This window comes from Monodelphis domestica, chromosome 3, assembly GCF_027887165.1.
Source record: "Monodelphis domestica isolate mMonDom1 chromosome 3, mMonDom1.pri, whole genome shotgun sequence".
Classification (NCBI taxonomy): domain Eukaryota; kingdom Metazoa; phylum Chordata; class Mammalia; order Didelphimorphia; family Didelphidae; genus Monodelphis; species Monodelphis domestica.
Window position 1 is genome coordinate 19,576,794 of NC_077229.1, and position 25,376 is coordinate 19,602,169.

The 25,376-nt window shown below is 40.8% G+C and overlaps 1 protein-coding gene across 9 annotated transcripts in view; it reads right to left on the reverse strand.

Moving 5' to 3' along the window:
• OSBP2 (oxysterol binding protein 2) overlaps positions 1-25,376 on the reverse strand; it is a 384,108-nt gene that overhangs the window by 65,707 nt on the left and 293,025 nt on the right. For 8 of the 9 annotated variants that reach the window (XM_056821479.1, XM_056821478.1, XM_056821484.1 and 5 more), the window contains one exon: positions 12,048-12,298. In XM_056821479.1, the coding sequence (XP_056677457.1) occupies positions 12,048-12,298 (251 nt within the window). Of the gene's footprint in view, positions 1-12,047; positions 12,299-16,904; positions 17,049-25,376 lie in introns of those variants that run through there. The other variant, XM_056821485.1, reaches the window with a different exon arrangement.

Genomic DNA, 25,376 nt, shown 5'->3' on the forward strand with positions numbered 1-25,376 from the left:
CCAAGGCAGGAATCTCTCTAAGCCAGAAGTCCCGAGGCAGAGTTCAAAGAAGTCCCAAGGAGCTGTCTTCCAAAGAAGAAATTCAAAGGAGAAGTTGATACCCACAAAAGCCTATGATAAAAGGTTGACACCTTCAGAGGCCTATGATAAGAGTTAACACCTTCAGAGGTGAGAAGTGGATCCCACAGACACTGCCCCCATGGGCAGTGCTAGGTAATATGGAAGCTGTGATTGGCCCCTGTGAAGAGGGGAAGGGACAAGAAGTCACTATAAAAGCCCTGAACTTCTTCAGCTGGAGAGAGTCTTCTGGAGAGAGTCTTCTGAAGTTGTCTCTGGTAGTCATCTTTGACTGGTGACCTGCTTCTTGGAGGTAACTTGGCTTGGACTGCCTCTTGGGTGAGTGAGTAGTTGGCCTTACTTTCCTGGACGCTGTGTGAGTGGAACTTTGGGTCCTCAGGTCGAGTATTAACAAGCCCTGCCAGGCTGATAAGCAATATTTTGTGTGATAGGGTAGACATCTTCTCTACCTTCTTTTTCTATTTCTCTACTTTTACTCTTTCCACGCTTTTGTAAATAAAAGCTAATAAAAGTAATTTTGACTTGAGCTATAATATTTTAAATTTGCGACCACCATAGTATTTTAGAATTCTCACATATTTTAGTCAAACTTAATTCCTTATACCTGGCTTCTTCAGTGTCCCAGCTACAGTCTTACATCCTGCAGGAAGTTTTTCTCCATTCCCTTATTTCTAGTGTGTTCCTCCTGTTGATCATTTCCCATTTATTCTGTTGATAGCTTGTTTGTATGTAGTTTTATTGGTATGTATACCCCCCCCCCCCCATTAGACTGAAAGCTCTTTGAAGGCAGGAGCTGTGTTCTACTTTCTTGGCATCTCTTTCCAGGGCTTAGCACAGTGCCTGGCACACCACTATTAGTAGGTACTGACTGAATGACTCTCTGCCTTCTCACTGTTGTCTGCTTAGCCTAGAAGGCATTTCCTCCCTCCTTCCTCCTTTTCCCTTCACAGAATCCCTCACTTTCAAGACATGGCTCAAGAACCACCTTCTATGACTAGGATTTCTTTCCCATTATTGTGCCCTGAGCCCCCTTTGGTAGCAGTCTGATGAAACCTAAGAACCCCTTTTCTCAGAAGAATGATTTTAAATAAATAAAATACTTGGGATATGAAAAGAAACCAACTTCACTGAAATAGTTATAAAAAAAACAAGTTTAAGGGCTCTGGACTAAGATTCTATGATCTTCCCTGATTCCCTACCTCTGTGTCTGTCTCTGTCTCTGCCTCTGTCTCTGTTTCTCTGTCTCTCTCCCTCCTTCTTCCTTCCTTCCTTTTCCCTCACCTTCTGTCTTAAAATTGATACTGTGTATTGGTTCCAAGACAGAAGAGTGGTAAGGGCTGGGCAATGGGGATTATTAGGTGACTTGCCCAGGGTCACACAGCTAGGAAGCGTCTGATGCCATATTTGAACCTAGGACCTCCCATCTCTAGGCCTGGCTTTCAATCCACTGAGCCACCCAGCTTCTCCCTATTGAATTCTTTATATACATGTATATATATGTACATGTCTCCCCCCAACATAATTGAGCTCCTTGAAAGTAGGGAGGTGTGTGTGTGTGTGTGTGTGTGTGTGTCCGTCCCCTGCACTTAGCACAAGGCATAGAATAGGTAGGGTAGGCAGTTAAGAAAGGCTTACCTGACAAACAAAACATAACAGAGACCCAAAGGACCATATCAATTATTTAGTCCCAGCTTCACAATTTATAGGAGAGCAAAACTGAGGCCCAGAGAAGGAAGGTGACTTACCTGTAGTCCTGGAGAAAGTGGGTGGCAGAGATTAGCTCCTTTGTCTCCTGATTGGTACTCTGGGCTCTTTCCACATCAACATCATTTTCAGCACTGCCCATAGCTCTGAACTGGCCCAATGAGGAGCTTGAACTCTATGTCTTACTTTCTGGCTGCTATAAAAATACTCTCAGAGTGTCTACCCTGTGGGATGCCAGAGTCTATACAGTGCCCTGCAAAGATTTCCTTTTTTAGTTCTGTCATCCCGTGGCTTCATGTCTCCTTATTTTTATCCATCCTCTTTGCTTTTTTGGTGCCTTCTCCTCCTCCTGTTGCCTAACACCTTGTGGCTGACTTGCCAAAGTGGCTGCCATACTGCTTACTTCAATCCTAATGACAGTGACATCACTGGGAATAGCCTTTTTGTCTATTCTCTATTTAGAAATGTCTCGAACGCTTTTGGGGTTGCTTTCTCTCATGCAACTGAATTATGACCCAATTCTCACCAAGTTCCCCAGGATGTCAAGGGATCATTTTCCCAGCACAATTAGCTCTGCATTAGGAAGGAACCACTCACACCTGGAAGTACTATCTGTGCCAAGAATTTGAGACACAGAACCCCTATATGGCTTGTAATGCCATCATCTATGTTCGCCAAGGTGGGTTTTTAGAGGAGTGCTATGGAGTGATAGAAAATCTGTTTTTGAGGCCTGGCCTGAGGAATAGCCCGGGATAAATTCCCTCCCTCTCTGAACCCTGTTTCCTCATTTGTAAGATGTAGATCATGCTTATACTTCCAGTCAGGCAAGGATGGCTTCATGGAGAGGAAAGATAATAAACTAGTTTATTTCTCTCATTCATGAAGCATACATAAGTCTCTGGAAAACAGGCTTGGTTTTGCCTTTCACTGGATCTCTGACATGGAGCACAGTGCCTTGGCACATGGGAAATATGTAAGAGAATGTTTGTTAACTTGACTCGACTGTACTCAGGATTGATTCCTTTAGCTCGAAAATGATAATAATTGCTATATAACCATCTCATGGAGTTGTTGGGAGAATAAAATAAGGGCACTGAATCACAGATTCTCATAGAGTAAGGAATCTCGGATAGTATCAAATCCCAACTGGATGGGAACAAAAATCTCCTTTATATCTGTAAATACTACAGTCTTGGGCCCCTTTTTAGCATCTTTGTTTTCAAATCAGGAAACAAATTCATAGGGATTTAGAGATGTGACATAAATCACACAGTGAGCTATTGGATGTCCTTCTGATTTCTCATTTTGTATACTTAAAACATACCAAACCCCCAAACCCCACCACATAAAACATATAGATGCTCTTTTATGCTCTGTGATTATGGTTGTTAGCCTATGAAAACTTTTGGAAAGTGGGTTCAGGGGTGAGAAAATCTGACACAGAAATTCAAATATCCTTTCATCTCCTAACGTTTTACTCAATGGAGTTTCCAGTGAAAACACACTTAGCTCTGAGGGCTGCCAGGATCTGGACTCACTTGGAGACAAAGAATGGCTTTTATACACTTTCCTTCACTTAACCCTCACAAGCCCTGGAGGAGGCATGTACTAAATAACCCCATCTGACAGCTCATTGTCTGATGGTACCCAGTTAGTAAGTACAATGCCCAAATGCCTTTCTCTTGCTTCTCTGTCTTTGAAATTCCTATGGATCATTCAAGATTCCACTTATATATTACCTCCTCCATGTTCCTGATTGGCAGGAAGTCTAGTTCACTTGCCTCATTTAAAGATGAGGATTCAGAAGCTGGCACAAGCTTGGTAAGAGGTCAATAAAGTATTCTGTCCCCAATGTTTTGGGTCTTAGCTACCAGATGTGTAAAAGGAGGAGGACTTCGGTTTAGATTCCTAATGTAGCTTCCAGTTTCAACACCACAGGTTTTCCAGCCCAAGCTCACTCCCAGTTCTCAAAGCCCTGCCATTCCAAGGTCCTTATCAGTTTAACAATCAGTCCAAGTCTGTAGGTAGCTAGAAATAAGCTCCTGGGACTTGGCTGAAGGCAGAACAGTCAGGCTAAATGCTGGAATGGAGGATGCTTCTCTGAATTGGAGGAAGACAGGAAGAGGGCCTTCTTGGGGGCTAGCCTTCAGTGTCTGGCCTGAACAGTTCTACTTAGCCAGTCATAGCTGAAATAATTTAAAAGCACTATTTCTGTTAAATTAGTTCTAGTCTTTGGAAAAGAATAATGGTCTGTCTCTCATGAAGAACAACATGGCTTAGTGTGGAGGGCTAGATGGATGACTAAGTTACTCTCCATCTGCTTCAGTTTCTTCTTTTATAAGATCCCTTTCAACTCTAAATGAATGATCTTCTAATTTAGAGATGTTTAGGTCTGGCTATCAGAAAATCTCCCTCCATCTCTCTAATAAAAACCCCATTAACAGTTAGTCTGTGCCTTTCTGGACAAGGTGGACAAATTAAGGGTTGGCAACATTCTGAACTTTCAGGACTTATGTTTGATTGTTGTGCTTGTAATATTCAAACATTCTTTTTAGCCAATGCAGGAAGCCCTTCCTGTTTCTAAGAGGCCCCTGGGTGACTGGGGTTGGCCTAACAATGCTTTTCCACAGGCATGGCATAAACTCTGTCAACAAAAGGGCCCACTGGGTGATAACCCAACCTACAAAAGAACAAAGAAGACAAAGCTCCATAGCAACCCAGAAAAATAATTCAAATTGTGGTGAATGTGTGGTGTGATATGTGGCCTTGAATTAATTAAAAGCTCTTGCTCTGCCTCTGAACTGAAGCGTAGATTAGCTGAGAATCATCTAAGGGACTGACTGCCATTCCGGTGCTGATGTCAGTCACCTAAAAGGATCCTTTGGAGGCTTACAGGAACTTTTCGGTGCCAAGGTTAAGTTTTATGGGTTTTGAATGACACATGGGCAATATTTTTGTTATATTAATTAATATAGTTCATGCTTGTTTAATTATTTTTTTTTCCAATACCATGTTTTCAATACTACCACACAAGTAATAAAATATATATGTATATATGGTATTGGATACATAGGCATGCTTTTATATGCCATTATATGTAAAATATATATTTTTTAAATCCTTACTTTCTGTATTAGTAACAACTCTAAGTTTGAAAAGTGGCCAGGGCTAGGTAAACAGAGTTAAGTGATTTGCTATGGTTCACATTGCTAGGAAGTGTCTGAGGCCAGATTTGAACCCAGGTAGTTGCCAAACGCTTAACAAATATTAATCTCATTTGATTTTTACGACCTTGGGAGATAGGGGCTACTCTTGTTTTTCAGTTGTTATGAAAAGTGATTGACTGATCCATGATCCACCCCTAGTTTATTCCCAGTCAGTATCTCTCAGTTTTAGAGGGGTTATGTCTGTGATTATTCAATATGCCCATTTGCATATAGTGACATTGATCCATATTCTACTCCATTAGGGTAAAGGAAGATAGGGCTAGAAACAGCAGACTAAGAGGCACGAGAGCACCTATTTAACCTCCAAATGCCCTCTCTGGGGGCCTTCCAACCCTGTGGAATGTGGCCTGCTAAGTAATGCCAACCTGAGGAAGGGGATATCACTTGGACCTCGGATGTTTCCCTCTCAGCCACTTTGGGGAAATAAGCATTCCATTGCCCATCTTAAGACCCTTAGTCAGTGACAGGTGTATATCCTGCCCATTCTGTGAGTGGACATGAGCCATATCTTTTTAGGAGTCCCTCAACCCTTTGTCATTCCCTTCTATTGCTCAACATTGAGTGGGATTCCAATGTGACTATGTAATCACCAACTATATTCTGTACTGAACAATCTGGGAACTGAGGGTTATAAAATTTGTACTGGGGATCAAGGGGGCATCTCAGATCAGGAGGAAGAACTAAGGTCCCATTTACTGAAAGGTTATTGGCTCAAAGTTCTCCATCAATGGTTTTACTGCAGACTGGACAGATTTTTTTCATGAATTGTTTTCAGTTGTGTCTGACTCTGTGACCCTCTTACAGTTTTCTAGATAAAGATAGCGGAATGGTTTACCATTTCCTTCTCCAGGTGATTTTTAGATGAGAAAACCTAGGGTCACACAATTAACAAATATCTAGGGTCAGATTTGAACCCAAGAAGATGAGTCTTTTGCATTCTAGGCCTGGCACTTCATACAGCTGCCCCAGTGCTATTATTATCCACAGTTTATAACTGAGGGAACTGAGGCAAATGTTAAGTGACTTGCTCAGGTTCACAAAGCTAGGAAATGTCTGAGACTAGATTTGAGCTCAGACAGGTCTTAGCATTCTATTTACTGTTCCACTTAGCTGCTTAGAGGGTGACAACATACCAACAACTATGTAAAACAAGATATATACAGCATGAATAAGTGATAGTCTCAAAGGGAAGTCCCTAAGTTTAAGGAGGACTGGGAAAGTTTTCTTGAAAAAAAGAAGGGACTTCAGTTGAGACTTGAAATTCAGAAGCCAAGAGGTGAGATGAAGAAGTTGACAGTTCCAGGCAAAGAGAACAGCCAATGAAAATGCCTGGGTGGGGAAATATCAAGGACGCCTGTGTTATTGGATCCCAGAGAACATGGGGGTGAGTAAGATGCAAGATCAGAAAGATGAGAAAAAGCCAGGTTATCAGGGGCTTTAGGAATCACACAAAAGGTTTACATTTGATCTTGGAAGCAATAAGGAGCCTTTGGAACTGATGGAATTTGGGGGGACGTGGGCACATCTATACTTTAGAATGATCCCTTTGGATGCTGGAGTGAGGAGAGACCAGAGGCAGGCAGGCTCTCCAACAGGCTATAGCAGTAAACCAGCAGGGGTGAGGCTGAGGGCAGGATCAGAAGACAGAAGGAGGCATACTGGAGAGATGTCACAAAGGTGTAAATGGACAGAAATGGTCCAGATCATAGCTGATGTGCACCTTTTGCTCTTGTGGGACTCTCACTCCACCTGATGTACTCTAACTCCCTTCACTTTGTCTGGATACTGTCAGGAACATGGCTGGCTGGCTGTCAGTCATCTCTCATTTCTTCTCTGACCCTGGGGTTCACTTTCTCTTTTCAGTGACCACTGGCTCTTTTCTGCTATCTTCTTTATGCTAATTCTCATGTGGGATTCTCTGCTGATAATGCTGTTGCCTACTCTGTCTCTATTGCCTCTTGGATAACCTATAATGATTTCTTCAGAGTCTGGAATTATGGAATTTATAGCATGATGATCAGTCTAATCCAATCTACCAAATACCTGTTAAGCACTTATGTACCAGGGCTCAGAGGCTGGGGATACAAAAGACAAAGCAGAAACAAACAGCAAAGACTCCTTCCTTCTTGGAGTTTACCTTCAGTCAAGTAGGCATGTGTACATGCATTAATCCAGGGAGAGACAGAATTAGTAACAAGGGAGGCCAAAAAAGGTTTCCTCATGCTGCAGGCACAGGAAATGCCTTGAAGGGAAACCAGGGATTCTAGGACACAGTGGGGAGTGGGGAGTGCATTCACAGAACACAAGAGGGAAGTAAAGTATGCCAGCCTATGAAAGACTGTGAAATGCCAGACTCAGGAGGTAGTGCTTCATCCTAGAGGTGACAGGAAGCCTCAGAGTTTCTGAGCAAGGTGTGGGCACAGCACTCCATGCTTAAGAACTAGCTGGCTGGAGGATGTAGTAGACAGACGAGGGTCTGGAAGTGCCAAGTCTAATGAGGAGGTGTCTGCAAGAGGTGACGAGGCTCACAATGAGATTTGGGGTCATGGAAGTAAAGAGAAGGGGATGAGAAAGACATGTCAGAGTGATGCTATCTGGCAACTAAATGAATAAGAAGGGAGAGGAAAAGTCAAAGATGACTCTGAGATGGTGAACCTAGACCCTTTTGGCAGTCTGGCAAAGCCTAAGGCATAAAATGAAACACAGAGGAAATGATTTAGTATAGAAATGAAATTTTCAAATATAAGAACAAAACTACAAGTTTATGGACAAGCTAAGATATCCTGATCTAGTCCAACATCCTTGAGCATTTTTAAAAATAGAATCCTCTCCCTTCAATCTTAGAATTGATACTAAGTATCAGTTCTAAAGTTGAAAAACAGTAAGGGCTAGACAATGGGGATTGGATTTGCCCAGGGTCACATGGGTAGGAAGTTTCTGAGGCCAGATTTGTCAGAGGACAGTGATTGCAAACCTATGAGAGCACTCTCTGTGGGCACACAGATCCCCTCCCCTCCCTCCACCCAGTTCATTACTAAAAAGGCAGAGGAACTTGGGTGGGGGTGTTCCTCTCCCCCTCTCCACCGTGCCTAACAACATTTTTTCACATTACTCACCCCTCTGCCCAGCAGTCCAATGGAAGCATGCAAGGGGTAAGGTGGGCAGTTCATGGACAGTAGAGCTCTTGGGGCTCTTGGGCCATTCCCCTCCTGCTCTCTACACTTGCTGAGGACATTCCTTACTTCACCCACCCCTCTGTCCAACAGTCTAATGGAAGCACTTTTTCCCTCCCCTGTGTGGGGGAAGGGGGGGCAGGCATGGCACTTGGTCTAAGGCTGCCGTTACTGACCTAGACCTTCCTGGCTCCCAATCCACTGTTACCTAGATGCCCCACCTTGAGGATTTTTGAGCTAAGAAAGCAGAGCCTATATAGAAAGAAAAGAGGCCCAAGGCCCAGAGCTCCAAAGGAGCCCATTGCTATAGCTCCAGATCCAGTGATCTCTCCAGTACACAGCAGAATTCCCCCAAACCAAAACCAACCCCAACACTGTTGAGAGGCTGAGAAAGCTGAGACTGACAAGGAATCAGCTGTAGATTAACAAACTCAGCAGTGGCCAAGCTCCTTTAGAGAACTTTACATGAGGCACTGTTCTCTCTCTAAGCTGGCTTCCAACAGTTTCATTCAAGTGAAAGTGCTACGAATGGAACACAATGTTCTTTGAATGTTTGACAGAATTGACTTGTGAATCCATCTGGTCCAGGAGGGTTTTCTTTGAGAGTACATTTATGGCTTGTTCAATTTATTTTCCTGATACTGGGTGATTTAAATGGTCTGTTTCTTCTACTTTTGGAAGTATTCATCCCTTTCCTCTAATTATTAGTTTTGTCCATTAATTGTGCTAAATAGTTTCTAATAGTTTTGTTTATTGCCTCTTCAACTGATGTAAATTCTTTTTTTCATTTTTAAAAATTTGACTTTCCTCTTATAAACTATATTACTAATTTGTATCTATTTTATTAGTATTTTTTAAAAATTAGTTCCTATTTCCTATTAAGTGGTGTTTTTGCTTTCAATTTTATAGTAATATCTTCTTTAATTTTCAGAATTTCTACTTTGTTATTTAGATGGAGATTTCTGATTTGTTGTACAAGTTTTTTTTTTTAATTGTATGTACAGTTCATTGATTTGTTCTTTCTTTTTTAAAAAGGAGTTTATCTAGAGATACCAAATTTCCCCTCACAACTGCTTTAGCTACATAACATAAGTTTTGGTATATTGTTTGCAAAAATGCCATGTACAGCCAACAAGTATGTAAATTCCTTTTTATTCTTATTCAGTAATCACCAGGAATCTCTCATTTTTTAAAAGTTCAGTTTAGGCTCTTAATTTCTTGTTTATCTTTTGGCTAGATCTCTCTAGATTTGAAAGGAATATGTTAAGGTCTCCCACTATTATAGTTTTACCATCTATTTCTCCCTTTATTTCATGAACATTTCCTTAAGTATTTGGATACTATGTAAGTATTGATATTGATTCATTATCTATGATGCCTTTGAGCATAGAATATACTTTCCTTACTTATCTCCTTTTGTCCTGTTTATATTCTTGATTGTTGTCCAGTCATTCCAGTCATGTCTGACTTGTCTTAATCTCATTTGGGTCAGTAGGTTTGCCACTTCCTTCTCTAGTTCATGTAAAAGATGAGGAAATTGAGGCAAACGGTGAAATAATTTGTGCTCAGGGTTATACAGCAAGGAAATGTTTGAGGCCGGATTTGAATGCAGGTTTTTTTTTTTTTACTCTAGATGTGCTGTTTTATCCACTGTGTCACTTAGCTGCACTGTCTATATTTACTGTAGTATTATTTGGAATCTTAACTGCAGCCTGCTGAAGCACAATACATTCTTCTCAAGCCCCTCATTTTTACTCTGTATGAATCTTTGTCTTTCAAGTGGATTTTCTTGTAAATAACACATTGCAGAATTCTGTGTTCTAATTCACTGTCATTTGGAGTGAATTCAAATTCCCAATCATGACTGTCAATTCTGTATTTCCCTTCAACCTGTCCCTCTTTCCTCTATACAGTTAAGCTGGAATTTTCATGTGTCCATTTAAGTGAAAGTGTCTGTTTCCTCTCTGTTGTAGTTCTTTTTTTTTCTCCTTACCCAGTCCCTGGTCCTAGGTTTTACTCTTTCTTCCTTTCCTTTGAATTCTTCCTTCCTGCTTCTCATTTGAACATTTGAGAATATTTTGCTTTTGGCTAGTTCCTTAACTATGGACAGCTAGGGTGATACTGCAATGCCCACAGTGCTAGGTCTGGAGTCAGGCCAACTCATCTTCTAGAGTTCAAATCTGGTCTCAGACACTTACTAGCTGTGTGAACCTGCACCCTATTTGCCTCAGTTTCCTCATCTTGAAAATAAGCTGGAGAAGGAAATGGCAAACTGCTCCAATATCTTTGCCAAGAAAACCCCAAATAGGGTCATGAAGAGTGGGACATGACTGAAACAACTGAACAAACAACAACAACCAAGTTCATATACCGTGTACGTTTTGGAAGTGGGACTTGCCTCTAGGTATTTCTAGGCTAACACTCTCCATGAGGTGACTTCATTTAAAGTTCCTAAAACTTTGTGAAATAGAATGACAGCATTTCTCTAATCAGAGACTAGAAACTACATCCCATCTCCCACTGGTAGAGCCCATACCAGGATCTTGCTTGTAAGGCTAGTCCAAAAGGACTTCTAGAAGAATCCAAACGAAGGCTGTAGAAGTCATATTTAGGTCCAATGTGGCAGATCAGGGCATTTGGGCTATATACTATAGAGCCCAAGGATATTAGATTTGTTTCTCTGGCATAAAACATCCTCATCATAGAATTTAGAGTTGAAAAGGGTCCAAGACTGTCCATCCATTTCCTTTTACAGATAAAGAAACTATAGTTCAGTGAGGGAAAGGGATTTGTCACATAAGGAATAGAGAGGTGGCAGAGCTGAGATTAGAATTCAATCATTAGAATTCACACATTAGAATTCAATCAAATCTCAATTCGATTATTATTATACTATTACTGGGTCTATATCTCAAAGAGGTGAAAGGGGTTAAGGACCTACTTATACAAACATATTTATAGTTGCTCTTTTTGTGGTGGCAAAGAACTGGAAATTGAGGGGATGTCCATCGATTGGGGAATGGCTGAACAAATTGTGGTACACGTTGGTGATGGGATACTATTGTGCTATAAGAAATGATAAGCAAGATGATTTCAGAAAAGGCTGGAAAGATCTGCAGGAACTGATGCAGAGAGAAATAAACAGAATAGGGAGAACATTGTACACAACAACAGCAATATTGGATGATGATTATCTGTGAAAAGTTGGCTATTCTCAGCACTGCAATAATCTGGGACAATCCTGAAAGACTTATGACAGGGAATGTTATCTACCTCCAGAGAAAGAACTGTTGGTGTTGTCTTTCACATCAGTGTATTTATGGTTTGGGTTATGTATGAGTTTGCTCTTACAACAATGACCAATAAGGAAGTTTGCAGGACAATAAAAATAAAAATTTAAAAAATAGGCATTTAAAAATATTTACTTGTCAAAAACCTTATGCTGAGAAAATGACAGTAAACAGAAGAGAGTCACAGGTTTGGAAATAATGTAAAAGTAGATATACATGGTGTAACTAGGTAGCTTAGTGGACAGAGTGCCAGCCTAGAATTCGGAGATCCTGGGTTCAAATCTAGCCTTTTGTTTTAAAAAACAAAAGATAAAAAAGACACACAAATGACTGTGTCTATTTGTGTGTGTCCATGCGCTCATGTGCACACGTGTCTAGGTTAACCTCTCCCCAGTTACGTGTCCCATACAAGTTTTGTTCATGCGCACCAACTTTCCCTGGGAACATTAACTATCATCAGGGTATATTCTCTGACTGGATGCTTTAGATATTAATATTACTCTTTGCCAGATCTAGTCCTGGGTGGGGAGCCAGGGTCAGAGGTGCTGAAGGGAGAAAGTAGGGTTGGCACTTACATTGATCATAGCATTGGAGGTGATCCGGAATAAGGTGGCCCGCTCATTAACTGCTTTTAGCTTTTCCCCACTTTCGGCAGGTATTTTCAGGCTCTCCAGCTCGCTCAGCGACCTCTGGAGAGCTGCCCCATGTTTTGAGATAAGGTCATTGCATATGCTCAGGTCGTCCAACTTGCCCGAAAGAACGCTTAAGGTGTTATGCAGATCACTCTTGTCAGAATGGGTGGGTACCTCCTCATCACCAGAGTCATCTGTGCAGGGAGGAGAGAGGGAAAGATGGTTTCCACGGTTATCACTGGACCACATTCAAACCTCAAACCTACCAAGACTACTTGGTCAAAGGAAAGAATGAGAGGGGTGGCTCTCTAGCCAGCAGCAGGCCTATGGATTCAAATTGTCATCACAGAGCTATATTCTCTTCTAAGTCCTCTGCACAGGTCCTTCTTTGTATGTAGCCTGTGTTTGTCGTTTCTGCTGCTGGGCCGATTATCCAGTTTCTGGGTGTAGCTTGAAAGTCCCACCCTCATGCCATCTCTTCAAGCTATTCCTTCCTGTGCTTGACTCCTGGAATCCAACCCAAGAGAAAAGCCTTTCAGAATACTGCCCTTTGGCCAGAGAAAGGACAATTCTAAAGGCACACTCATCTGTGTCTAGAAAAAGGAGCCCCAAGGTTCATATCCAAAGCTCTGTTGTGTGTTCCTTGGGTAACCTTGGGCAGGTCACCCTTATTCTCTGAGTTTCAGTTTCCTTATCAATAAAAAGAGTAGATTTGATTATATGATCTTTAAATTCAATGATTCTAATAGAGTCTTTTTAAACAAAACTCTTACCTTCTGTCTTAGAATAAATACTATGTATTGGTACCAAGACAGATGTGCAGGAAAGGTTAGGCAATGGGGAATAAGTGACTTGCCCAAGGTCACAAAGCTAGGAAGAGTCTGAGACCAGATTTGAACCAAGAACCTCCTGTCCCCAAGTCTGGCTCTCTATGTATTGAATCATCTAATTGACCCCTAATAGAGTCTTAATATAGGTCAGGCCTGGGGTTGTTAGGCATTGTCCCTTCTTATTGTTCTAGACATTATATGTGAAGCAGAAGGCCTGGGCTGGAGTCCTGGCTGAGTCCTTCACTTCTGCTAAGTTGCTGCTTCTCTGGGTCTCAGTTTCTCTTTTCTTCATAACAATTCTAATAGAGAAGCAAATGTTTATTATGTTATTTCTGTTTTAAAGGTAAGGAAACTGAGACTCAGAGAAGATTTTCTCTATTCATATGCCTAATATTTAGCTGAATATGGACTCAATTGATCAAAATATTTAATTAAATGCCTACTAATCACTAGGTTTTGTGTGTCTGACTGAAGGAAAAAAGGACAGAAATAAAACAGTGTGTATTTTGAAGGGGTTTGCATTCTATCCAAAGAGACATCATGGATGCATATAAGTATATACAAACCTTCTATATGAGAGGGGGGGGAAGGGGAAAGGGAGAGAGAGAGACAGATAGACAGAGAGAGAGAAAGAGCGAGAAAGAGAGAGGGGGGAGGGAGAGGGAGAGAGGGAGGGAAGGAAGGAGAAAGAGAGAGGGGGAAAGGAAGAAAAGGGGAGAGGGGGAAAGGGAGGGAGAGACAGACAGAGGGAGAAAGAGAAAGAGAGAGGGGGAGGGAGAGGGAGAGGGAGAGGGAGAGGAAGAGAGAGAGAGAGAAGAGAGTGTATGTGGGGAGGAAGGGAGAGGGAGAGGGAGAGAGAGAGAGAAGAAAGAGATCTCAAAGATGACCCTAAAAATTGTAGACTTGGGGAGTCTTAAACAAGGAGTTTGAAGAAATTCAGAAGGATATGAGATAGTGGGGGGATGATGTCAAAAGGATATGAGATGAAGAGAGGGTATAAGAGGTAACAATGAAGACAACCAGTTTTTTCAGTGAAGTATGAGGCAAAGTCACCAGTAGATGGGGGTGGGAGGAAAAAGTGGTATGGGAGGATTACAGAGAGAAGAACAGTTTTTGTGATGCCTGAAATATGAAATCAATTAGGAAGGAGTGGTGTGACTGCCTTGTTGAAGTGAGAACTTAGTTTAAATTAGCCTGAACAAGTTTGTAATGGATCCAGTCATCATAGTTTGAGGATTTCTTCCAGTTTCATTCAGTAGCTCATGAGCAAAAGTGAAGGATAGTAGAAACAATTCAGGATTGCGGCCTGGCAAAGTAGGAGTGGTAAGAGGACATGAGAACAAAGGATTCAAGAGCAGAGAATAGTGTATGGTTTAGCTAGTTCCTCAAAGGGTTAAAATTATGAGGGAAGGAGTATATAGCCAGAGCAGAGGTGATAGCTTTGGCCAAGTTCTGAGGAATGAAAGGATGAGAGGTCTTGGTGAAGATGAGTAGGTTTAGGAGGGCTAGATAAGGCAAAAGAAGAAATGCAAAAAGAAAAGATTATAATCAGATAAAGGAAGTGAAAAGTTCTTGATCATGGAAAAGATGATGACAAGGTCAGGGACAGCTATGACCATATCTTTGCTTACCTGAGATAGAATGGAGGAGTGGTCACAAGAGTTGAAGATTTTGAGGAATTTGGAAGTTAGGATATTTCAGGGAACACCAATATATATGTCGACATCCCATTGAATGAGGTGAGGTAGGAGAAATTGTGAACCAGGCACTTAACTCACTGAAGGAGAAAGTCCTCAGAATCAGTAGATAATACTGATGATACAGCTACCATAATGTGAATTGGGTGACAGATGTGGAATGAATTAACTTCAAAGGAGGAAAAGTTATTGAGTCAGTGGAAGAGGGAAGAGTTTGGAAGTGGCAATGGGGAATATGGAGTATTACAACCCTCCACTGTATACATACGATCAAAACTAGAAAGAATGGGTAAGAATGCCATGTCATTTGGAGGGAGACATTTCTGTGAGTACCAGAAGATGTAAGAGGCACAAATAAGTCTAAAATGAAGGAAACCAGCTATGAAACAGGAATTCCAGAGGGCACAATGGAAAAGGTAATGGAACAAGAGGTGGGAGGTAGGGTTGAAGAGAATGAAGAAGAGAGAATGGGATGTAGAACCTGGGGTAGTAGGTTTAAAAAAAATGTATCACAAGGATTGGGAGAGTAAGAGGGTGATAGGAATTTGTTAGCCAGAGTAGATGAAGTTGGGCAGAATGGCAGTAGATCCCAACACCAATGCTGAAGATGGGTAAGTGGGATACTTCCTGACTCTACTCTGCATTGCCAAGAGTCTGGAAATTCTCTGCCTCAATCCCTTTCAGAAAAGTGTTGGTGAACTACAGAATGCACAGTCCTTGTGAATCTCACTGATCCCACTAGCTCCAAAGCTTGTCTACTGGTTTGCCCTTACATTCTCAATTCCCTAGATATGTTCCATGGCACCAAATAGAGGGCCAGTTATACAATGGGCATTCATACTTATTGAATTTAACACATAGGATCACAGATGAAGAGCTGGAAAGTAATCTTTAGAGGTCATCTCATTCACCCTCCCTGTTTTGTAAATGAAGAAACTGAGTCTAAGAGATGCTACGGGTCAGGAGTATTAAGTGGTAGAGCTGGGATGGAAAGCCAATCTTCTGACTTAGAACCCAGGGTTCTTTTCCTTAGGTCAAATCAAATCTCTCTCTCTTTTGCTTTTCTTTCTTTTCTATTCCTACTATCACCATGCAGGATGTACAAAAACCATCCCCAAGCTTCCTCAGTAGCCTGTCTCCCTCTAATTTGTCATTCATTTTGCTAACAGATTAATCTTGCCAAATTCAGACCTTGGATCAGAGTGAGAGAGCTGGAGTCAAGGTCCTAGTTTAGAATCCTTGCTTTGCCACCATGACTGGGAGCAAATTACCTAGGTTCCTGGGTCCTCAGGATCCTCTACTGCAAAATGAGGGAGTTGGACAAGATGATCATCTCTTCTACCTCTAAATTTCAAATCCTAAGACGTTCCTCTCCTGTTTATCAGTTCCTAAGCCTGGCTCCTTCTCTCACTAGTGAGCTCCTTCTGAGACTTCCACTTTGTGAAGGAGATCAGGCTGGTCAAACTTTTTTCCCTCCTGACTTTCTTAACTCTCTGACACACTCTCTCCCGGCACTAGGTACTACTTTCCCCACCACAGTCATGCTGCTTTTATAGCTCCCCCAGTATAATGTAAAGTGCTAGAGGGCACTGGCTTACTTATCCTTTTGCTTGTATTTGTTCCTTGCTGCTTAGCACATTGCCTGACATACTTTGTGTGCTACATGTTAAGAGATTAATGCTTTTTCTTTTCCTTAATTAAGTTCCCCCAATCTCTCTTTCTAGACTTCTATTCCAATGTTCTTCCTCATCTACTCTATTTTAGGCAAGCTTAACGATGTCCTATCTTCTGTGTGTATTCCATGTTTGCCTATCTATACACCACCTCTTTATTTTCTAAGCCTCAAATACCCTTGCCAACCCATTCTCCTCTTGAGATCCCATTCTTTTTTGAACTTCTCATCAAATACCAACTGCTTCAGGAAGTCTTCAATGATCTGCTCAGTTAGAAATGCTTTTTCTCCTGGGAAGACCTGTCTGTGCCAATGGAGAGTGAAGCAAGTCAAACTAAGAAACCTATTTAGACAATTATTATAACATTATAAAGAAAAACAATTTATAAAGACTTAACATTGACCAATGTAATAAGTCAATCATAATCTGAGATTGATGACGAAGAGTATGTCTTTGGTGGAAAGGCAACTGACTATAGGAGCAAAATGAGGCATTTTCTGACTGTCATTAAGGGTGGAGCAGTAAGGTAGTGCTAATGATACAAACAAACCAAAAGAAGTGATCTCTCTGTCCTCAGCCCTCATGGTCTTTTGCTCATACCTCTCTCATGTACTTTTCCTGTTTGGTTTGGCACAAGTGGATATGCTATCTCTTTCCCAACTCTCCAGTAGATGATGAGTTCTAATGAGGGCAGGGATTGGGTCTTATTTTTCCTCTTCTCTCCCCCCAGTGGCAAACACAGTACACTGCATAGATTAGAAACTTAATGAATACTTAGAATCAAATAGAATGGTGTTATAAGGCATTTCCTCTTAGAATTCCTAAGTGAAGGTTCTAGCCCATAGCTCTTTCATTTGTAGGATCCTTCAAAGGAACAAGTTGTCATGGAAACAGCTACCTGCATCATATGCTAGAAGAGATATTTTTAGAACTAGGTTTGTCATCTCCTGGATAATATGAATCAAATTTCTTAGAAGAAGCTCCTCTGAGCTCTGTCAGAATGATCTCTGGAACAAAAGGAAAAAAAAAACGGAGCATGCAGGTAAAGACTTCTGAGCTCATCCGATACCTTCTATTTGTTGCCTCCCCTTTAGCTTTTTATATTACTATCAAAATGCTTAGAAGACTGAGCCCTACTGACAGTATGTTCTAGAGCCGGCATGCTAATCAGCTCACCAAGCCAGAGTCAAAGGACAGATGCTGAAAAGGTTTTTTGGGAATCTTAAGGCAGGAGGGGGCCTTCAGTCTGGGGAACTGCCATGTTCCTGTAATTGGCCTTTTACCAGGCTAGAGGCAGACAGACTGCTTTCTTTGGGAGGGGATCCTAAGGCAAAGTTTGGTTGCTGGAACCAGAGGAATAGTTGGTGAAACCACCAGGCCTCACTCACCAGAGTAGAAAGAGCCCTGGTGTCAAAGGACCTCGGTCTAAATCCCACCTGTGATAGCTACTACCTGTGTGACCTTTAAAAAGCTACCTATCCAAGGGCAGAGCCAAGATGGTGAAGTAAGAATCAGTATTTTTACCAAGCTGACCTTGCACATCTCTTCCACAATAACCTAGAAAACATGTGACTGGGAAAGCAAAGAAAAAGTGACCATGTGTCATTTATTCAGACCAGGACTACTTAAGAGAGTGAGATGCTGGGGTGGGGTGAGTTCCCAGCACAAGCAGAAAACTCAGCAGTGTCCAGGGACAGAAAGAGAGCTGAGACTGAATATTAGGGCAGAAGAGGTCCCAGGTCTAAGGAGCAGGAATGGGGGCCATCTGGCAAGCTACGTTACTCATTCAGTTCTGAGTCACTGCGCCAGGGTGGAAGGGAGAGGTTGCAAGTAAACAGACCCTATTATGTGTCAAGGAAGGAAACAGAGGTGTGTGCTGCAGCAGACTGGAGACTCAATTCTAACCTTTGGTCCTGTACAGAAGCCTGAAGTGGAATCAATCAGGGCAGGAGACCAAAACCCAAGGGGAGGAAGCAGTTCAGTTGCTCTGAATCTGCAGAACCTCCCAATAAGCTAACAGTGTCTTTGAACAGCAACAGTGTCTTTGAAACTCAACCATGTCTGTTGCACCAACAGACCCAAGCCTGGGTCAGGAACTTGCAAAACTTAGATCAGGAGGCAATGAACAGACCACAACTTACTTGCCCTGAATTACACTCTCAGAAGTACCCAAACTGGCAGGTCTTTACAGGTTCTTGCAGGCTACAGACTGAGCTGTGAAAGCAGCAGAAAGACATATACTGCCACTACCCTACCCCCCATCCCCAGAAAGGAAAAGACTACAACACTAACACAGAATCCAAAGCAAAAAAAAAGAATGAATGAATAAACAGCAGCAAAAAAGTGCCCAACCATAAAAATCTAGGATGATGACAGAGAAGCTAAAGAAACATGGAAGACAGTGACCTCAAAACATCTATAGGCAAAGCCTCAATGAAAAATGTACATTGGACACAAACCCAGTAAGAATTCCTAGAAGAATTAAAGAGTTTTTTAAGAGTCACAAAAAGATTAAAAAAACCAAATAACCATGTCAATAAAAATGCCAAAGAATTATTTTATAGAGTTGAAAAAAAACAATAAAATTCATCTGGTTGATGAATTGAACAGATTAGGTACACAACATACAAAAGCAAATGACCACAGTAATCCAGTATTTGATAAACCCAAAGATCTCAGCATAGTACCTGGCATGTAGTAGGTGCTTAATAAATGCTTATTCTTTTCCCTTCTCATTTATAATGAATTCTTTCCCTTATTTGGTTAATAATACTAATAGCTAGCATTTATATAGCACCTACTTTGTAACAGGCACTGTACTAAGGAGTTTATAAATATTATCTCATTTGATTCTCACAACAATCCTAGGAGGTAGGTGCTATTATTATCCACATTTTACAGCGGAGAAAAGTGAGGCAAACAGAGTTTAAGTGACTTGCCAAAGGTTACACTGATAGTGTCAGCAGCTGGATTTGAATGAAGGTCTTCTTGACACCTGGCACTGTGCTACCTAGCTGTCCTTGGGCAGAAATATAACACCCATCTATATATAATTAAAGCAAGCTATCAACTTGTCAACATTTACTAAGGGCCTACTACTCCAGGGAATATAATGATGAGTAAATGCTTGGTTATCCTTCAAGGACCTTACAATCTAAGAAGGGAGAGAAGCCATAAACAACTCTGGAAACGTTCAACAAAAACACAAGGAAGGTCTTCTGGGCAGTACATGATTAAGGATTACAACACTGATATAAATTCAACACTTGCTTTTCTCAGGCTATATATATCCATGATATAATCTGAGCACTTTTACTAGCTCATCTACTGGGAATTCTTTGATAACAATGCTGAGAAAGAAAGGAAGGCTACTGAAGAAGAGAAAAAGTTTGGAATAGAATTTTGGAGAGAAGCTTCTTCTTGATAGGGAGATCTGGATAAATGGTCCTAGAGTAGAGAGCTAATGGGTGCCCAGGAATGTCTACTTGTTTGTCTTCACTCTGGTGGAACTTTGGTACATGAGCACATAATACATTTCACCCTCAAGATTGGCTAATACTTTCTCTTTACTATTACTCAAGTCAATTGGCATCTTAATTAAGCACTTATCATGTGCCATGTGTTGGTCAGTCACTGGGGTTCAAAGGAAAGGAAAAAAAGAAAGTCCCTTCTTTCAGAAGTCATTGTATAACAGTAGCTAAAATAGAAACAGCTATATATAAGCTGGAGAGAAATGAGATGAATTGGAGATGTTCACCAAACAGCTGGTAGATAACCTATTTTACTTACCAGTAAGGGATCCTGGAAGAATTTGCAAATAATCTTAAAGTGGAACCACAGATCCCTTCCCTTTTCTTTGTTAATTTTCTTTTGATTCTGAATTTAAAAACAATAATTAAAATGAACCTTTCCATACTCAATGGGGAGCAGGATAGGTATGCATATGAAACCTTGAATTTTTACTATATATAGTTTGCCTTCTTTTAAAGCATACTCTAGGAGGCAGTTAGGTGGCTCAGAGGATTTAGTCAGGCCTAGAGAGGGGAGGTCCTGGGTTCAAATATAGCCTCAGACACTTCCTAGCTGTGTGACCCCAGGCACTTCACTTAACTTCCATTGCCCAGCTCTTGCCACTCCTCTGCCTTGGAACCAACATAAAGTAGTAATTCTAAGAGAGAAGAGAGAAATAAAAGTATGCTAGGAATTCGACATGTAACTTTCAAAGCTGTCTTTCTTGTCTTTGATTGTGAGGGAAATTTCTTTTCTTCAGTCTCACTCTCATTTCTACTCCCCCCTGCCATTATTTTTAAAAAAACAATATTTTAATTTTACCCTATTATATGTTAAAACAATTCTTAACATTCATTTTTAAAATTTTGCATTCCAAATATTCTCCCTTCTCCTAGTCCTCCCCATTCCAAGATGGTAAGCAATCTGATATAGATTTTACATATGCAATCATGTAAAACATTTTCCCCTATTAGTCACTTTGTGAAGGAGGAGGAAGAAAAGAAGAAAGAAAATGAAATACAGTATTTTTCACTCTGCATTCAGACTTCATTAGTTCTTTCTCAGAGGGCTGATGGCATTTTTCATCATGAGTCTCTGAGAATGTCTTGAATCACTCCATTGCTGAGAATAACTCGGTTGCACTGTGTTCAATGTTCTTCTGGTTTTGCTCACTTCTCTTTGCATCAGTTTATATAGGTTTTTCCAGAGAAAAAGAACATTCTTCTAACAAAAATACACAATGGTCAAGCAAAACAAATCCTTATATTGGCTGTGTACATTCCATTCTGCATTTTGTGCTCATCATCCCTATTCTAGAAGATGAGCAGCAGGCTTTCTCATTGGTTCACTGCAATTCTTTTGATCACTGCATCTTTTGATTAGAATGTGAGTCTTAAAAAATTATTCCTTTTTACAGTGTAATTGTTAGTGTATAAATTGTCCCGCTGTCTACATTCATTTTACACTGCATCAACCGATTTGTATAAGTCATCCCTAGGCTTCTCTCAAATGGTCTCTTCTAACACAATAATATTTCATTATACTTATATCTGACAATTGATTCATAACATACTTTTTAAACCCTTACCTTCTGTTTTGGTCAATACTGTGTATTGGTTCCAAGGCAGAAGAGTGGTAAGGGCTAAGCAATGGAAGTTAAGTGACTTGCCCAGAGTCACATAGCTGGGAAGTGTCTGAGGCCAGATTTGAACCCAGGACCTTCTCATCTCTACACCTGGCTCTCACTCCACTGAGTTACCCAGCTGCCCCGTGATTCATAACACTCTTAATTATTCACTTTCCCCTTTATAGTGGACCCTGATATCCTTAAGGGAACTGTTTATATATGGTATTTGAAACAATTCAGATTTACCCAGGTCTAGTGAGAAACTCATCATTCTAAGTCCATACCACTACAGCATGAATATTTTCTTCTTTCCAAAATATGAGCAATGATTTCTGAAAGTTTATAATTGTACTTTGTGTCCTATCTATTTATTAATCTATAAATTTCATGGAAGTTCATGAAAGCTGGATTGGTATGGAGAATTCTCTAGCTAGCAGCTAAGGAAGTCTGCTGACTCTGATTCCATGGAAGCTAGAAAGCAAGAACTGAGACAAATAAGGATGAACTCATAGATAGATCTCAGAGCAGCTGATGAAAAAATGGACTTAAGTTCCATCTGTCATGGCACAACCTTTGAGTGTGACAAACTTAACCCTGGCCCTTGCCCCCAAGCCCTCATTGATGGCCTGACAACTTTTTTCTGCCTGAAACCAGGACCCTGCTTGCTTCAGAGTCTATTCTTGGACACTGTTGTGAAATTATGGATTTCACTTAGTCTTAAGACTCAGCTCAACTAGTCCATTTGTCTACCCAAAACCTAATAGTAGTAACATGTTGCTTCACACTTCTAAATTCCAACAATATTGCTAGGAACTCTCTGTCCAAGGCCCAGAGGAAAGGGTCCAATCTACAGACCAGGTCTGAGCCTGAAGAACAACCCCATTAAAGAGAATGAATACAGAAGCAATTGGCATAATTTGCCCCAGGGACTCTTGGTGCTGACTCAAGTTCATCTTATTGAATTATAACAGTATCCCTCCAAATAGCTCCCTAACTGGTTCAACTCTCCCACTCCCCACAGGGACTTTTCCAAACCTTTTCATTCTTGTCTATTCTAATTATTTCCATTTCTTTTTCTAGTCTTATTGCAATATTTAGTGTTTCTGGTACAAAGTTAAATAATATGGTGATAATGGGCATCCTATAATTTCTTCATTGCTAAATAACACAGACTTTGCTCCGTCTTCATCATTCTTATCATAGTTTGACTTCTTTCTAGCATTTAACACTTTTGAAACACTTTATTTCCTGAGGGCCTTCAAGCCACTACTCTTTGTCTCCTGGCTCTGTTTCTTTTGCTGGTGTTCATGATCCATAGATATCCTCTGAGAATCTGTCCTGGGTCCTCTTCATATACCATGACAAAGTTGAAAGGAACCTTAAAGACCATCTAGCTGAACAGCCTCATTTTTTGGAAGAAAAGATTAAGGATCAGACAAGTAAAACGAGTGGCCAAAGGTTAGATGATGAGTTAGAATTCTATTATACCATGAGGCTTCCTCCCAGCAAGCTTGGCTAGAAAATTGCATATGATGTCAGACTTTTTTTCTATGTGGATTAGTTTGCTAAACTTTTTTGTCTCTTTTTGAAAATTCCTTCAAGAAAGGAATACATTTGGAAATATGGGTGACATAAGAATAACAGATATCATTAAAATATATCCTTAAAAAGTGTGGTCAAAAATTTTAAAATGCTTCTTTCTTCTCCCCAATATTTTTCCGCTAAACACTGGTCCTTGGAGAAAGTAAGATTCCTTGTTTCTCCTTGAGAAATGATTAATGGATTAGAAAAGCCATTTGCTTTTATTATTTTTAATAGCAATGAATATTAAGTGAGATGGAAGAGTATTTTTCAAAACAATCATCACTTCCATTTTACAGAGGAGATCATTGAGGCTCAGATAAGGTAAGTGAATTGTTGAAGATCATAATGACAATGATGAGCAGATCTAGGATGTGTTCTCTTTCCACTCTATCATGCATCATAGCATTAAAGAAGTAAGAAAGGTATGTTCAGGAACATTTCAGGCCTGGTTTTCTCTTCTGAGTCATGGTGCCTCAGCACCAACTGCTTTTTAGATATTACAAACTGGATGTCCCATCAGCACCTTGAATTTAATGTGCCCCAAACTTAAGTCATTATCTTTCCCGCCTCAAACCTCTCCTCCTTCAAATGTCCATGTTGCTACTACAGAGGACATCCTCATCCTCCTTTTGCAGGTTAAAATCTTTCTCTGTTCTTCAAGGCCCTAGGTCAAATGTTTACTCCTCCTAAAGAGTTTATACTACAATCTACATTTACCTTGCATTTGTTGCATATTTATGTCCCATCTTCTTCTTGGCCACCAGGTCTTAAGCTCTGAGGGGGCATGGCCTGTGTCTTTCTCAATCCTGTACTCTTTCAGGCCCCCTACACAGTGTTTATCCCACATGCTCATTATTCCATGTCAAGGATCCATAATTTGACTGCTGTGGGTACTCCTTCCACCCATATAGATAAGAGCCTCTTCACATCTCAGAATAATTTCGTTTGTTTCTATGGTCACAGACGTTGTTCCCTCCTTGGTTGACAAGCCGAGTTCTCTCCGCAAAACTTGCCTTGCCTTTGTACGACAGACACACAGACAGTTGCTGAGCCCTGCATGGTGGGATGTATCTGAACTTCAGTGCAGGGTTCTTAAGGCCACAGTAGGTGCTTAGTGTTTGTTGAATGAATACAAGGATATAGAAACTACTTTTTGATCCAAGTTTGAAGTACACAACTTGGACCTGGAAAGGAACTGGGAGGGGGGAAGAGAGAAGGTAGGAAAACACAAATTGACAGTAGCCCTCATGAGGAATAAAACTAAGCCTAAGTAAAAGGATCCCAAAGACTAGAAGCAGCCCAGAGGGCTCTGTGTGCTATGCACATGATCAGCATTTGAATGTCCTACATACGGAAGGGTCTTTGAATAACTGCAATGATACAGCGCCAGAGCTGGTGATTATTAGGAAATTACTACACATCCCCCTCAGTGATGAATGCTTCTTAGCCACTGAGATCACCTCTAGGAAGATAAGCTCATGGTCTGAAATGAATGTCTAAAAATAGGCCACATTCCAATTATGGCATTTGGCAAGGATTTTTCTTTTTTAAAGCTGCCTCTAGCTACCCTGATTGCTTGGTGGAGGGAGTTCCAGGGTTCTTATAAACCTCACTGAGGGTAGGTTCTTGCACAGATTCCTTTCTCTCCCTTCTCTTCCTACAGGGGAAGCAGGGGATTGGGGGGGGTGGGGGGGTGGCTTGACCAGTATCCATGGAGCATTGAGTGGAATTGGTCATAAGCTGGTTTCAGACCCTCTCCCTGAATCCATATAACCAGAGAGATAGAGAGAGAGGATTAGATGCCTTTGTTTCTTATACGAGTCTTTGGTCAACTGTTGTCTAGTGCAAGAGAGAGTAGTAGTAGAACTCTACCACAGCTGTGGTTCTACTCATTTTCCTTTCAACTCTAAAAAAGGGGATGCTCAAGTTATAAATTCTAGCTACATTGGCCAGAACACAACATGGGCATTGCCAAACAACAAATATAAAGGTTAGCTCCTTCTTTCCTAGCACACGTTTTGAAGATGGGCAACGGACCCTTTTTATTATAAAATCAACTCTCTAGTTGTTGTTATGATCATGATGGATATTAATAACTTTGGAAGACCGACAGTTTTATTAATTTAGTTTGCTCATTTTCCAATTGAGGAAAATTGTAGCTTGGGGCAATCCTCCACAAGGCTATTGTAAGGAGCCCATAAGATATGTGGAAAGTACTTTGCAGACCTTAAACACTAGAAATATTCATTTCAGTCATTCTAATATTATTGTCCTGTTCTAACCTCTTTTGGAGGCAGTTTGGAGAGAAGTGATCCTGGGACGAGTCAATATCTTGTAAATCATTCTTTTAT